A 17,049-nucleotide genomic window follows, 5' to 3' on the forward strand; every position below is an offset into this window, starting at 1 on the left:
CAGGGAAATGGATGGCATTAGAGCAGATTATGCTAAGTGAAGCTAGCCAATCCCTAAAAAACAAATGCCAAATGTCTTCTTTGATATAAGGAGAGTAACTAAGATCAGAGTAGGGACGAAGAGCAGGAGAAGAAGATTAACATTTAACAGGGATGAGAGGTGGGAGGGAAAGGGAGAGAGAAGGGAAATTGCATGGTAATGGGAAAGGCAGCGGAGAATGAATTTTAATATTTATTTTTTAGGTTTTTTTTTCCAGAGGACACAATATCTTTGTATGTGGTGCTGAGGATCGAACCTGGGCCGCACGCATGCCAGGCGAGCGCCCTACCGCTTGAGCCACATCCCCAGCCCTGCTCTTTGATTCTTTCAACAATTATGTAAGATACATGAGGTGAACATTGTCCCTATTAGGACTGGAGCTGGGGCTTGGTGGCAGAGCACTTGCCTAGAATGTGTAAGGCACTGGGTTCGAACCTCAACACCACATAAAGATAAACAAATAAAATAAAGGCATTTTGTTTATCTATAATTGCCAAAAATAAATAAATAAATAAATAAAGCAGAGATTTTTTTTTTTTTAAATAGACCAAATGACTGTTTTCCCCATCTGATAATACCGTGGTTGAACTTTCTAGTTATACAGTATTGGAAAGTTTGAAAATATCTTTCTTTTTAGGAAGAGAAGTAGATAAAACATTTTGTTGATAAAAGTCTATCAGATTTTCTCCCTCAGTTTTCTTTTTTCTTAATACTTGGTATGGATTTCATGAACTATGATTTTTTAATACAAATGTATCTTGAGTTAGCAACACCATATTAATGCATAAGAATAACACTACCTAGCATTGTGAAGTGGTTGTATATTCTGCTCTAACCCCCATCATCATGGCTAGGACTCTTTCTGAAATACTTTATTTGCTTCTTTGCTTAGAAAGCAAAGCATGGAACATAATTTAATGTTTTCTTGATGAGTCAGATGTGTAGTAATAATTAATACTTAATGTTTATTGAGTAGCTACCTCGTACCAGAGAATGTTATAAGCATTTTACTTGTATTAACTCACCTATTTTCACTATATTTATGTGAAGAATTACTATTCCAATTTTATGCATGGGCAAATCCAGGACCATGTAGGAAGAAGTGACAGAGGATGCAGGATTCAAATTCAGACTGGCTTCTGAGCCTGAACCTTAACCATTGTGCTCTGCTGTTCCATATATATATATTTCATCTATTAGAATGTACTGTATTGATTCTTTTAGGAACTTTTCAGATAAAAAATTTCTGTATCAAAACATTCTGTTTGAAGTTATTTTCAAATGTTTATATTTGCTTGATTATTTTTCATCTAAATAAACACTCTGTTTTGCTTTCAGTTTTTACTATGTGCTCTATCCCCTAACTTTTCATTCACTACATTTGATTTTTAGGTACTTATAAAATTTGCATGACAAAGTGAGACCATGTATAAAATAAGAAGTGTAAAAGATCCTTCTAGATTTTCATCTAGACATAGTGCATAGATCTTGGCACAGTTATTTTGACTACTAACATTTTTTGTATATCTTACTGGCATTATTATTTTACCAAAATATGATTATTTGGCTATAGTTGAAATAACAGAGGTTATTTAATTAGGAGCCTCTTCACAAGGAATGTGTTCACATATGTTCATTGGGGGAGTGAGGTTAAAGAACTACCACTTAAAAACAATCCCTGAAATTGTTATGATTCACAGGTACACTTATGTAGTTCCCATTTGTTACTTCGACGAGCAGCTGTGGCATGTCTCCGGCAACTTGCACAAAGAGAAGCAGCTGAAGTATGTGAATATGCCATGAGCCTCGCAAAAAATGCAGGGGACAAAGAGAGCAGTGGTGCTAGTAAGTTCTCTTATTGGTTGATACTGTTTTTTTGCTTAAGTATTTTCTCATTTCAAATACCTCAAAATTATCAGATTTGAAATCCAGGACTTAACCCTCATTGTTAGATTTAATTTTAACCCAAAAGATACGTAAACTAGAGACCATAGTTAAATTTTATCTCTGTGCAGCTGGTTTTGTTGCTCTTGTGAATTTACATGAAAAATTTTATCTTTGCCATAATTGTTATCTATAGCATACAGCAAAATTCCATGCAAATTGATCTGTAAAAATTTCTTTTCAGATGTCAGTCCTTTTGCACCTGGGGTTAGTTCTCGAAGCGATATCCATTGCCGGCACCAAGGTGTTAATATAACAGAAACTGGTCTTGAGGGACTTCTTTTTGGGATGCTTGATCGAGAGACAGATAGAAAATTATGTTCTGATATACATGACACGCTGGGACATATGCTTTCTTCATTGGCAGTAGAGAAACTTTCTCATTGGTTAATGCTTTGTAAAGATGTCCTGGCAGCTTCTAGTGGTACGTATATAATATTTAAAATAATGAAAATTGTTTTTATTTTTGTTAAGTAGATGTAGATATTTATATATACATATGTGTGTGTGTGTGTGTGTGTGTGTGTATATATATATATATACACACACACACACACACACACACAGGTATATGTGAATGTACAAGTGTACATCCTACATATATATAAGCTTACATTTTAAAGTACTTGCTGGGTACAATGGCGTACACCTGTAATCTCCGCCACTGGGGAGGCTGAACCAGGAGGATCACAAATCTGTGGCCAGCCTGGGCAATTTAATGAGACCTTTTCTCAAAATAAAAGTTAGACCTTTCTCAAGATAAAACAGGGTTAGGGCTTTAGTTCAGTGGTAAAGCACTTACCTAGCATACATGAGGCTCTGGTTCAATTCCCAGTAATGAAAAGAAAAAAAGAGTACTAATAGTTTTTAATCCCTGTAAAAATATTGAAGGTCAAATTATATTACAAACTAATAATCTTTCTTTAGTTTTTACAAAATGTATTTCAAAAGCTTTTTCAAGTTCAAATTAAATTTTTGTATATAAAAATCTCAACATGTAGTACAAAATAATGTGTAAAACTATTGAAATACATGTGTATTTTGCATTACAGTAATTTATGATATCCTTTATTAGGTTTTTAATTATTTTCTTAAAAAAGCTTGCCAGTTCTACTGTTTTCCAAAGTGAGAATTGATGTTGTTTCTAAAGCATCATGTTTGCTGTAGATAAGGTGTTATATATTCTTTCTTTCTGTTACAGATATGAGTACTGCAACTCCCTTAAGTGGTGGAAAAGATGAAGAATCTGAAAAGAAAGATGAGATGGACGATGATACCATGTTTACCACACTAGGCGAGGAAGATAAATCAAAACCTTTTGTGGCACCTCGCTGGGCCACTCGAGTATTTGCTGCTGATTGCCTGTGTCGAATCATCAATTTATGTGAAAACGCAGACCAGGCTCACTTTGATCTTGCCATGGCACGTTCTGCTAAACTACGAAACCCTACAAGTAAATTTAATACTAGTACTTCTTTTCCTCGAAGCATTTTTATAGGTTTGAGATATTTAACAATTATCTAGCATATTTTAGGCTGTGCCTTTAATTTGTTGTAAGTTGCTATGCCTTTTATCTTTGTTTTCTGTCCCCTACATGCTGTCCATCCCTATTTGAAAAGTAAGTTGAAGGCATCCAAAGGCAGACATGTCTGTCTGTCTGTCTGACTGTCTGTCTATCTATCTATCTCATTTGCCCTCAGTATAATGATGGCAGCAACTTATGTTTCTTCAGTTCATTGTCTTGGTTGTAGCACTTTCATGTAAAAGAGATGATTAAACTTTAAGATGCATAAATAAAAGGCGCTTTGCAGTCCCAGCCATGGAGACTGTCAGAATTCATGAATGCCATAGCCAATTTCATACGCTTAGATTTCAGCAATACTATTAGGTATTTTTGAAAAGTTGAAAGTTTTTTAATTTCAGAAACCTCTCACTGCTTTTTATCTTTTGTAAATCATTTATACCATACATCCCTTGGATGAGATATCATAGGAAATTCACAAAATGATCATCAGGTCCGTGCCAATAAAACCTTCATTTTCCAGTTGAGGAGACCCAGAGATGCTAAGGCATGGTCAAGAGGCTCCTATCTTGTGCTTTGTTGTCTTTCCATCACCCTCTCATTTTTTAAATATCCAAAGACAAATTATATGTGTTAAAAACATTGAAGTCTATAAATTAAAATGCTTCTCATGTTATTTCATTGTATACAAGAACCAGCAGAGCTGATGTGGTGGGATACGCCTGTATTCCAAGCAGCTCAAAAGGTTGAGGCAGGAGGATTGTGAGTTCAAAGCCAGCCTTAGCAACTTATGGAGGCCCTAAACAACTCAAGTGAGACCCTGTCTCTAAATAAAATATTAAAAGGGCTGGGGATGTGGCTCAGTGGTTAAGTGTCCCTGGGTTCAATTCCCCCTGGTACTCCTCAGAAAAAACAAAAAGAAGCAGAGCTCATGAATAGATATTTTTTAAAGGTAAAATAAATAGATTTTACAAAAAGTAAAGTAATAGTACATAATGTATAAAATGTGAATCTTAATATAGGATACCAGAAAAGTACAACATGTCATGAAATAGTATCTTTATTTTTGTCATTGTTTAGCAAATATTTGCTGAATCCTATTCTTTATGTACATTGGGGATACAAAGAAGAAAAACAGAGAGGTTGGCTTATGAGTCTGGTAATTATGGTGTGTCCCAATAGTGGTGTAATAGATAATACTTTGGGAACATTAAAAAAGGTCATTTATTTCCTGAAAAGTCAGAGAAGACCTCAGAGGGGAGATTATTCTGAAGTTGGGTTTTAAAGGCAAAGAAAGGTTTTCTAGGTAAAAGAGACTGCTTGTATTAGTTTTCTACTGCTGCTGTAGCAAGTGACTACAACTTTGGTTCAACGTAACATGAGTTTATTACCTTATAGCTCTGTAGGTCAAAGTCTCACTGTGTTAAAGCAGGGCTGGGCTCCTTTTGGAGGCATTGTGGGGAACCCTGTTCCCTTCCTAGCTTTTGTATACTGCCTACAATCTTTGGCTTGTGGGCCTTTTTCTTTTTGTTTACAGCCAGCAGTGTTGAATCTCTCTGACACTTCTTCAGTCATTACTCTCTTTGACTGTAGCCAGGAAAGGTCATGGTTCCTTTTGTTTTGTTTTGGGGGTCAGGTTGAACCTAAGGCATCATGCATGCCAGCCAAACACTCTATCACTAAACTACACCCCAACCCAGATTCTGCTTTTAAGCACTGTGTGATTTGACTAGGCCCAACTGAATAATTTAGGACCATCTCTGTTTCAAGATCCATAACCTTAGTCCCATCTGCAAAGTCCCTGTTGCCATGTAAGGTAACATATTCACATGTTCTAGGGTTAAGGTGTAGACATTTTTGGGCACCATTATCCTGCTTTACCATACTAGCTTATTAAAAGCAGAAGAAATAAGAATTTTTAAAATTTTAGATTCATAATTGTGCAAACTGTACTTTAGGAATAGTGAAAATTCTTGGGTTATTTTTCTTTGCTTTCTACTTCTTAACTATTTTCTCATTTTGTCTTATTGTTCTTTTATCTGCTTTCTTAAAGATGTTCAAAAGCTTTCCTTTTATATGTGTTTTATTCTTTTCTCTCTCTGTAGGGGATCTGAAGTCTGTTTTTATGTATTTAGTTTCTTATAATTTTTCTGTATTTCTCCCACCTCCATTATATTATATCCATTTCACTTTTAAGGTTTTATATTCTTATTCCTTAGCAACCATCAGGTTTTTCTTTTTTTATCCTATTGAGGATTCCAAATGGTTTTCTAAATTTTATTATGGTTTTATAGAAAATTGTTAACAGAGTTTAGCTCATTCTCTGAATCTTCAGATTCTTTCTTTTCCCTTTTTATGTTTTCTTCAATGACTTACTTGTTAATATAAAAGAGAAAATATATAAGAGAAAGAGAAAATATAAAAGGGAAAGGGAAGAGTGCTGTCCATATTTGGATTTGCTCACTGTGTGGTACTGTGTGTGGATGGTGGATGGATTGCCTATGCTCTCTGTCTTTGTTCACTGGGGACTTCACAGCTGCAGCTGGATGGTAAGCTGATCTAACAGCTCCCCACCTCCATTCTGCTCTCTGATGTACTTTCTTCTGCTGGAAGAAATAGGACCCATTCTAATTCTGAATGGTCATGGCAGAGTCTTTGGAAAAATGTAGACTCACGGCATGTGCTATCCAGGCTCTTTCTATGGCATTTCTGCCTCCCTGTCTTCCTATCTAATGTACTTTAGTTGCAGAGAACTCCTGTTCCCAAAATGTAGGAAACTTCTATTGGCCTCCTATTTTTCTCACCATTTTGGAGTTTGTACCCAGGCCTCCTTCCTGTTCCCACTGTTCAGGAGTTCATCTCCTTAGTATTTTAAAAAAAGTGGTCACAACTTGAGGAATGTTAAAGACAGAAATGCCTTTAGATTGCTGAGCAAAGCATCTCTGTCAGTCCAGGGACAATTGCCTAGCTTTTGGTTTGATGTATGGATATAGTTAGACTGTGAATTAGGTGACAGAGAGTTCAGGAGGAATAATAAGCCTTTTATGTAGGTTGTATAATATGAGTAAGCCTTTGTTAATCCAGTTCCTTCTGCTTTGGAGATTCCTCCCAAATTCTGGTTTACTATTGTTGTTGCCTCTCTTAGGTGAGGAAGTAAGTATTAAGGCTTCTAGCCAAATGTTTTACCCACTCTACTTGCTCCTGACCTAAAACCAATAGATATTACAACATTTAAATTTGAGATTCTGAAATTGGTATTTTATGTAGGCACATGAAAAAAAATTGAAGATATATGTCTCATATCCTTTACAATAATAACAACTAAAACTTATTTAAATAGGTACTGTTTGGGAATCTGATTGAGCCACAGAATTGCCACTGCTTCAAAAAAACTATGAGAACCTTAGAGCTTCCTGAATGTTTTAGTCAGCTTTTTTGCTACTGTGACTAAAAGACCTGACCAGAACAATTTCAGGAAGAAAAGTTTATTTGGGGGCTCACAGTTTCAGAGGGCTCAATCCATACACAGTAGGTTCCATTCCTCAGGGCTCGAGGCAGAAGAATGTGGCAGAGGGAAGTGGCTCACATGATGATCAGGAAGCAGAGAGATTCCACTGACCACATACAAAATATATACTCCAAACCCACGCCCCCAATGACCCACCTCCTCCGGCCACACCCTACCCACCTTTAGCCCCACCCAGTTAACCCCATCATATGATTATTCACTGATTGGATTAGGTCATTTCCCTTCTAAACCTTCTTGCATTGCCTCACACAAAAGCCTTTGGGGGACACATCACATCAAAACTATAACACTGGAGAATACTTGAATTTGATACATTCTTTAGATAATTTGTGTTGCTATGTCTTTTAAGTTCACTAATCTTTCATATCTAATCTCTATTAATCTTATCCAGTTTATTTTTTTTTCTTTATTTCTGACTTTCATTTCTCCCTTTATCATGTTCATGCTGTCCTTGTCTTTTTTCAGTATAAGAAGCGTATTTTTTAAAAGTAATTCACTGTCTGGGGCTGAGAATGTCACTCAGTGGTGGAGTGTCTCCTTAGCATGTGTGAGACCCTGGTTTGGATCTTTAGCACCACAAAAAATAAAAAATACCTAGGTGTGGTGGTGCACACCTGTAATCCAGTGGCTCAGGAGGCTGAGGCAGGAAGATCTTGAGTTCAAAGCAAAAATGAGGCGCCTAAGCAACTCAGTGAGACCCTGTCTGTAAATAAAATACAAAATAGGGCTGGGGATGTGACTCAGTGGTTGAGTGCTCCTGAGTTCAATCCCCAGAACCAAAAAAGAATAAAATAATAATAAAAAGAAAAAAATAAATTCTCTGTTTGATAAGTTTATTTTCTTTTTCAATTTTAATCTGTTCCTATTTATCATTTTTTTCTTTTTGGTATGAAACATATTTTCCTATGTCTTTGCATGCTTGTAATTTTTTATGTTAGTGTTGGATTTTTCTGTGGTCTTTCAAATAGTATTAGTCTTTGTTCTGGGATGTAGTCAAATTACAATATTTTGTGTCATGTGAATTCAAGACTTGCTTTTAAGTAAGATCCAGGCTAGCCTTTTACTCTTAGGCTGAAAGAAGCAAAATTTATCCTTTCACATCTATTTTTCACAAAAATTGTCCTCATCTTGTGAATTTGAGTTTCCTGTCTACAAATCTGAGTTTTTCTAAAGTATGAACTGGCAAACTATAGCCTGCAGTACAAATCCAGCCTGTAGCCTGTTTTTGTAAATAAAGTTTATTAGAATAACACACTCATTTCCATATATATATTGTCTGTGTTTGCTTTTGTACTGTCACAGCAGAGTTGAGTAGTTGTATAGAGGTGGTATGCCTTGCAAAGCCAAAAATACTTTTTATCTTATCCTTTACAGAAAAAGTCACTCACCCATTCCATTCCTTTTTTTTTTTTTTTTTTTTTTTTTAGTTATAGAGGGACCCAGTGTCTTTATTTTGTTTATTTATTTTTATGTGGTGCTGAGGATCAAACCCAGTACTTCACATGTGCCACTGAGCCACAACCTCAGCCCACCCATTCTTAAAGAATCACAAACTCATTAGGTAAAGTTATACTAATCAAGTATTTTACTTCAGATGTCATTGTACATCCTGTATTCATCTATATTAATGAATTAACACAGTATATTAACACAGATGGTTTTTAGGTTTAGCACTGTTCTGGGAAGATTAATATGGAAGTTTTCTTGAAACAATATCTTGTTTTTAAAAACATCATAAAATATGTAGGTCAAAAGAGCAGTTAATAGAATTTATTTTGTATTTTTTATGTTATTACACTAATTTTTGAAAGTTTTCCTTTTTGCATTCTATTTTTATTTTTAGATGACCTCTTAGTACTCCATCTCTCTGACCTGATTCGAATGGCATTCATGGCTGCAACTGATCATAGCAACCAGCTGCGGATGGCTGGGCTTCAGGCACTTGAAGACATTATCAAGAAGTTTGCATCTGTGCCTGAGCCAGAATTTCCAGGTCATGTGATTCTGGAGCAGTATCAAGCTAATGTGAGATTTTTCTATTTATTTAGAAATTTAAAATTGATCTTTTGAGGGCTCATTAAAAGAGTGACCCTGGAGGAATATGTTTAGAACTGTAATCTATTTTTTCACGTAGGATGCTTATCTTTACTTCCATGGTCTGTTTCATAGTTTCAGTCAGCCCACAATTGAAGAAAGAATAGTGTCAAACTGTTGTCACTATTTTTAAGTTATGATAGCATATTAGTGATAAAACTAGAATAGAAATTCCAGCCTGGTTTTCCAGTCTTGTGGTTAGATATTTAGCCATGCCATTTAAAAGAAAAAAGGAACATTCACAGGAGTGTTTGATTTTGCTGCCATTATTTTTATGTGCTAAGTCTTGATAAGTAGGTTTAGAAATAAAAAACAATTTCCTCTTATATGCTGAAGGACAAATTAGCTCTTAATAACTGCAGCTGAATGTGTTACTGAAACAATTAGATTATTTGAAAATACTTCTTATTTCATTCTAAATAGAGATAAAATTTATTTTCCTCAAATTTATATACTCATTATATTTTTCAGAAGAAGCATAGTAAACTAATTATGGCAAAGAAAGAGGGGGGCATTATGTGAAGATTTTAAAAATTTGGTTAGCAAATGAAGTAGAAATATCTTTTTACTGTAACTATGCCAAAATCTTGGTTTCAGGTATACCACACTTTACCTAAAAGCTATGCTTGTACACAAAATAAAATCCATGAACAATACATATTCCATTGTTTTTCCATTACAAGTACAGGTGAAGAAGTTAAGTTTCTAGCCCACTGGCTATTGAAAATCTGTATACAATTGTTTACTCCCTCATAGAAAGAGGGTCTTTAAAAAAAGGAAAAAAAAAACCTTTTAACTTATAAATAATTTCAAATGAATAGAAATGTTGCAAGAGTAATACAGAAACTATTTTACACCCTTTATTCACACTTGCCAGCTGTTAATTTTGACTCATTTATTTGAATGGTGACTGTCTTCCTCCCTGCCTCATCTCTCTTTCTCTTTTTGTATTCATATAGACACACAATTTTTTCCTAGACTATTTAAGAGTAAATCATTTAAATCTTGCGCTTTTACCCTTAAAACACTTCAGTCTGTATTTCCAAAGGACGAGAACATTGTCTTATGTAACTACATAACATTTATTAACCTCAGGATATTCAACATTGATCTACTACTTACATAATCTATTATGTTCCAGTTTTGTTAATTGACCCAAAAGCCTCTTTTATAGTATTTTTTCCTACTCCAGTACAGGATCCAATACCACATGTTGTGATTAGTTGCCTTGTGTCTTTAATCACAGGGAGGGACTTTTGATCCATTCCAAACTACTGTTTTTTTGTTTTTTTTTTCTTTTGTGTGTGTGTGTAGTACTGGGGATTGAATCCAGGGCCTTGTGCAGGTGAGGCAAGCACTCTGCCAACTGAGCTATATCCCCACCCCCAAAATACTGTTGATACTGTTAGTGACTGAATCTCAGGGAAGAAATCTCAACTGAGGAGTTGACAGCATCTAATCCCTTTATTCAACTCATACACATTAAATCTATTGATACATCTAAGAATCTATGACTGATATTGCTTATTTAAAATTAAACGTCATATTCCTTTACTTATTAACATAACAACAATGCATAAACTAATATTTCTGAGTAATCTTCTAAAGCATTTCTTTCTGAGGTGAAATGATCTCTGAGGTCTTTTAGTGACTACATTTTTTTTTTTTAGTATCAGTTATTTAAAGATACTGATCCAGCTACATGAGATTTACCCATTATGTCAATACTGTTAGACACGTTTAGAAAAATATAGTCAGGAAAAACGCACAACACAATAGGAATTTTTTATTCACTCATGAGATAAGAAGTATTAGAAAAATGGTTCGAGAGCTAAAGACAGGAAAAAACCCACAATAACAGTATTTTTTTATTTTTTATTTATTTATTTTTTAAATTTTGGGTACGGGAATTGAACTTAGGGGCACCTAACCACTGAGCCATATCCCCACCCTTTTTTAGTTTTTTTTTTTTTTTAGTTGTAGATGGACATAATACCTTTATTTTATTTGTTATGTGGTGCTGAGGATCAAATCCATTACTCCATGTATTTGAGGCAAGCACTCTACCACAGCCACAACCCCAACCTCCCTTTTTAATTTTTTGAGACAGGGTTTGCTATGTTGCCCAGGCTGACCTTGAATTTGTGATCCTCCTGCCTCAGCCTCCCAAGTTGATGGGATTACAGGTGTGTGCGGTGGCACCCAGCTAACATTTTTTTTTTTAATCTCTAATAACATGAGACTCTGTCAGGAAATTCTGTTTACTAATAAACAAAAACAAAGGAAAAAGAAGATGAATTGCCTATTTGGTGTAATATTATATAGATTTGATAATGATAGCCTCCTGGAAAGCAAAGAAAAATTGTGTGGTTGCATTTATTGTATCTGAAGATATAGGAGAGAAGTAATAAAAAGAAAAATGAACAAAAATGCATTTTGTATATTTCCATCTTCAAAGACACAAGAGACTTTATATTTACTACTTATTTCTAAAAATAAAATGCTTTATTCATTTTTCTAGGTAGGAGCTGCTCTAAGACCAGCTTTCTCACAAGATACACCATCAGATATAATAGCAAAAGCTTGCCAGGTAAGAAGAAAAATTGGCTATCTGTGCTTGTTTCCTGTAAATTCAGAGATATCTTAGGATTTCACTGCAAGAAAGAAGAGAGAAAAATCAAATAAAACTTACCTTAAAATTGTAGCTGTTAGTCACCCCACCCCCAATACTGGGAATCTAACTCAGAAGTGCTCTACCACTGAGCAATATCACCAACCTGTTTTAATTTTTATTTTAAGGCAGGGCCTTACTAAGTGCTGGCCTCATGCTTGCTATCCTTCTGCCTACGCCTCTTGAGTAGCAGCTAGTATTACAGTCATGTGCCACCACTTCCAGCTAGAGGTTTTCTTTTTTATTCTGCATGAAATGTTGAAGTAATTAACTGTTAACCACGTTTTTTTTTTGGGGGGGGGGTGGTCATAGCTAAGAATTCGACTTTTAGATACATAGCTCTTATTTTATCCAGAAGTATACAGTCATAGGTACATCATAAAAGGGACAAAAAAAAAGTACAAAAAAATCTATGATGACTAAAGAATGTATAATAATGATAATTTATTAATAAGCATTTTTTTGACCACAGGTTATGAAAATTCTATATGTTTGTAAGTATTAAATTATCCTAAAAAGAATCATCTCACAATTTGGAAATTTCATTGTAAAATTAATCTCAAAGCATTATTTGCATATTATTGTATCTAAAGAAAGTCACAAAACCACAGAAAAACACATGTTCCTACATCTATAAGTTCCTCTTTTTCATATGCTTTATCCTAAAGGATTCATGTATTAAGGTCTAATCTTTCACAAAAATCAGATTGTTTACTTGGTTACCTATGGACAGAAGAGAAGCAACTGTCTTTTTCTCAGTTTTCTAGAATTCAGGGCTGCGTTTCATCATTTTGGCTTAGATTCATGACCAAGGTTTATGTGACTTCTATTTGAAGAAGATTCCGCTCTCTGCCATAATAGGTTTGAAATTCTGACTTTGTCCTCTCTGGCTAATTAGGCTTGCCTCTTATTTCCATTGAGAAGATGTATTTCTCTGAAGCCTGCTTGCCTTTGTGGTAGTCTGAGGAAGAATTAATTCTTCTACCCGTAGCAGACTGGAGACAAGAGAGGTTATAAGGGCTAGGTCTCTGAATTGTGGGACAAATGTTAGGGTTAGAGTAGGTGATTTGGTTTAGGATACCGACACACAAACATCAAAAATCCCAATCATGTGTAAATGTGTCACAGTGATGTTTCAAAGCATAGAATTTAAGCAGACAAAACTCCTACAAAACTCATAATCCTTAGAAAAGCAAAGGCTATTAGAATTTCATCTCTTAAATGAGTTGTATCAAAGTTTCCTGTGATTGAATTTGCCTTAAACTTCTTATTTTTTGTGTGTGTCCCTAGATACTTTTCCTATAAGACGTTTCTTCTTTTTCAGTGGCAGGCTTAAATTCATGACCTCCTTTCTTTCTGTTGCAGGAGGAAACCTGTTTTGAAACAGGTGGGGCAGTGGGTTGGTTGCAGATTCCTTTACTTGGCTTTCAGGGTATCTCCACTTGTTTGCAGGAATAATGTCATATTAAGAAATGTTAGAATCAGGGTAATTCTTAGGAGAATTAATTGTAATTAATTGTAGTTGTAGGAGAGACCCTCAATGGGAATAATGTCATCTAAAGAAATCTTAAATCAGGGTAACTCTTAGATATTGGGACTCTCAAGTATGACACAGTTGGGGACATTAATCAGTGGGTTAGTCAAAAATAAATTCAAGCAGGGTCAAAATCATAAATACAATGCACCCTTAAATATTTTAGCTTCTGATATGTAGCAAGGTCTTTTCTCTTAGTAAGGTTTTGCTGAGTCAGAGCTGCTTTGTCTTTTTTCTTTTACTCTTTGTCTGGTACTGGGGATTGAACCCAGGGTCACTTTACTACTGAGCTACTCCCCACCCTTTTTTAGTTTTTGAGAGGGTTTCCTAAGTTGCCCAGACTGACCTTGAATTTGTGATCTTCCTGCCTCATCCTCCCAAGTCCTGGAATTACAGGCATACATCACTGTTCTTGGTTGCTTTCTCTTCCTTCATAAACCAAACCCCTAATGTATTTTGTGGAATTTTGTTAGGGCTTCTTTAAAGTGAAGAAGGTACTTAGATTTTTGCACAGAAAACAGTTTCAAATTTTCAGTCTTTGCAATTTTATCCAACTTTAAGTAATATTTCTACCAAATTGTACAGATATATTTATCAAAACTACCTACTATGTTTAGTTTCCTTAGAAATCATCTTTTTCACTGGGCATGTTGGCTCATGTCTGTAATCCCAGTGGCTCTGGAGGCTGAGGCAGGAGGATCGAAGTTCAAGGCCAGCCTCAGCAATTTAGGCACTATGTCACTGGTACTAGGGACTAAGCTCACTGGTAAAGTGCCCCTGTGTTCAATCCCCAGTAATGGATGGATGGATGGATGGATGGATGGATGGATGGATGGATGGAAGGGAGGGAGGGAGGGAGGAAGGCACAACTTTTTCTTTTCATAACCATATTTATCTCATTTCACATTTAAATTTCATTATGATTTCAGCATTGTTTTGACTGGCTTTTTTTTTTTTTTGCCACCAGTATATCCTTAATGGACAATAATCATTTTAAAATGTCCTTATTTTATCATATTTAATATTGATTCTTTGAGAATAAGATTTTAAGAGAATAAAATTATTTACTTAAATATTTAGTCTTCTCTTTTAAAAAGTTTTAGATATAGAAATACAAGTCCATTAGCCATGATTTGAAATCCAGACTGAAAACCAGAAGCTTTTTTATGCTTTATTTGGCAGCAAAATCCGAACTGACTTGTGTTCATTTGGCCTTGACATAGAAATTTTAGTATTGATCAATTTCTCTGGAGTGATTCCTGATGTTTCATTGCAGAAGTATCTTGGCGTTAATTATGGAGTGCTGTCATATGCCCTTCATATGTTTTTCCTAATGAAGTTCATGTACTTTGTTACCTTTTACTCAAAATTTGTGAATTGTGAAACCCACCTTGGCCCAAGGGTTGGTTTTGGATGAGAAAGTGAGGACCTATAATTGTTGTTGGTGAAGTTGGTGCTGTCAGACCACCTCTTCTTGAAATTCTCTCCTGGGCTCCATTATCACTACATTTGCCTGGATTTTCTGTTTTTTTTCTTTTTACTTTCTTTTTTTCTTTATGCTTTTTCTACTTGTCCCTTAAGTGTAACTCTTTTCCCTATGATCTGGCTTTAAGGTTTTTCTTTTTTTAACCTTTCTTTTTTAACATTTACCTACTGCTGTTACTTTAGTTATCTTTGTAAATTCCTAGATTTGTGTAGTTATCCTTGAACTGGCTCCTGAATTCCAGACCCAAGTTTCCAACTGCCTGCTGAGTATCTTTCCATGTGTCTCTTAGTGACACTTAGAACTCAGCATGTAAAAATGTTTGGAATCAAAATCATGCTAATTTCTCACCTTTACTAACCTTTCCTATTTTCTTGTAGGAGCGCCCTCAAACAAAGGTTTGAACTTCCTTCCATTCATCCAAATTAGAAGCTTTGACAATCAAAATCTTTTTTTTTTTTTTTTTGACAATCTAATCTTCTATTTCTCACTCATTTTACATCTCCCTGTCCTTATACCCTAAAAATATCTAATTGGTTTCCAAATCCTGAGTTTCTTTTGGATGCCTCTCCTTTTTCATTCTATTCCCAGTTTAATCCATTTCATCTCTGTTATATAGTATTCTAATAGACACATAATATATTGTTTACTAGCTGTATACATTTCCCCCTATACGGTAGTACTGGCACAATTCTAATGTCATTTGCCTCCTCAGAAGCCATAGAAGCTTAAAATTATACACAATAAGTGGGGAGAGGGGAAAATATATCTTCAGTAGTAGACAAAGGGGAATGAATGGAAGGGAAGGGGATCAGAAAAGGAAAGACAGTGGAATGAATCCTGAAATAATTTTCTATGTACTTCTATGAATACAACATAGTGAACCCCACCATCATATACATCCATAAGAATAGTGTCCTAACTAGAATAAGATAGATTCCATGCTTGTTCAATTATATCAAAAGGAATTCTACTGTCATACAACTAAAAAGAACCAATTAAGAAAAAAAAAAAGCAGCCATGGAAACTCATGGTTGTCTACAGAATGATGTCTGAATTCAGTTCACATTCCATTTAAATTTTACTGATCTCAATGACTATGCTAATTGCCATTTCTTCCTCATTTAACTCCCCTGAGTCTGAATACACAAACTTTCTACTATCCAGATATTCCCATATCACCTGCTAGAATTGATCTCACTTGTCTGTTTTTAAGTGTGTAGTATCATTGTCATGAAATGTTCCCATGTGTTTGTTCAGTCTGTGTTTTCTTACTTGATGGTAGGGTCTGTATTTTTCCCTTCAACTTTTATTATTTTTATCTCATTCAATGCAACTAGCATAACCCTTTGCCTATGGTTTGCAAAAATTTTGTTAAATTGAAAAATTTAAGACTGAACGACTTTGGTTGGAAAATTATTTCTGTTAAATTTTTTGTTAAATTAGACAATGGAAACATTATAAGTAAATTTTCTTATAGAGGAATACAAGAAAATCTATACTTGCTGATTTATTTCAAAAAAATAATACAAATTACAATATTGGGTAGTTTTTTGTTTTGCTTTCGGTTTTGTGTTGTGTTTTTCCCTCAAGAAAGAGAATATTTACTCCACTCTCTTTTTTTCAATATTTGTTATGTGTACACAAATTTTTTTTTAATTTTCCTTGACTAGGTATGCAGCACATGGATTGGAAGTGGAGTTGTTAGTGATCTCAATGATCTCCGTCGAGTACACAATCTGCTTGTTTCTTCTCTGGACAAAGTTCAGGCCGGAAAAGGATCTTCCAGCCAACTATACCGAGAAAGTGCCACGACCATGGAAAAACTGGCTGTTCTCAAAGCATGGGCAGAGGTAACCATAGCCATTGTTGTTGAACCATTTCTCCATCCATGAGAAACGTTTTCCTGCTCCCATTGGTAAAATAATGTTTGTTTCAGCCTGGGATGGAGTTCAGGGGTAGAGCACTTGCCTAGCAAATAGGAGGCCCTGGGTTTAATCCCCAGTATCATACACACACACACACACACACACAAATTGTTTTTAAAAGCTGACCCTTGGGATGGAGTGGTAGCTCAGTGGTAGAGCTCTGGCTAGCATGTGTGAGGCACTGGGTTTGAGTCTCAGCACAGCATATAAGTAAATAAATAAAATAAAGGTCTATCAACTATATATATATATATATATATATATATATATATATACACACACACACACACACACACACACACAAA

The 17,049-nt window shown here is 35.1% G+C and overlaps 1 protein-coding gene across 3 annotated transcripts in view; it reads left to right on the forward strand.

Annotated features, from left to right (window-relative positions):
* Heatr5b (HEAT repeat containing 5B) overlaps positions 1 to 17,049 on the forward strand; it is a 77,784-nt gene that overhangs the window by 41,142 nt on the left and 19,593 nt on the right. For all 3 annotated transcript variants that reach the window (XR_007348127.1, XM_048804555.1, XM_015479772.2), the window contains 6 exons: positions 1,740 to 1,884; positions 2,168 to 2,407; positions 3,185 to 3,436; positions 8,878 to 9,059; positions 11,650 to 11,718; positions 16,490 to 16,669. Coding sequence is in view for 2 of the 3 variants with exons in the window: in XM_048804555.1 (XP_048660512.1) it covers positions 1,740 to 1,884; positions 2,168 to 2,407; positions 3,185 to 3,436; positions 8,878 to 9,059; positions 11,650 to 11,718; positions 16,490 to 16,669 (1,068 nt within the window). In the remaining variant the exon portion in view is untranslated. The remainder of the gene's footprint in view (positions 1 to 1,739; positions 1,885 to 2,167; positions 2,408 to 3,184; positions 3,437 to 8,877; positions 9,060 to 11,649; positions 11,719 to 16,489; positions 16,670 to 17,049) is intronic.

Source organism: Marmota marmota, unplaced genomic scaffold (genome assembly GCF_001458135.2).
Source record: "Marmota marmota marmota unplaced genomic scaffold, marMar, whole genome shotgun sequence".
NCBI classification, from domain to species: Eukaryota; Metazoa; Chordata; class Mammalia; order Rodentia; family Sciuridae; genus Marmota; species Marmota marmota.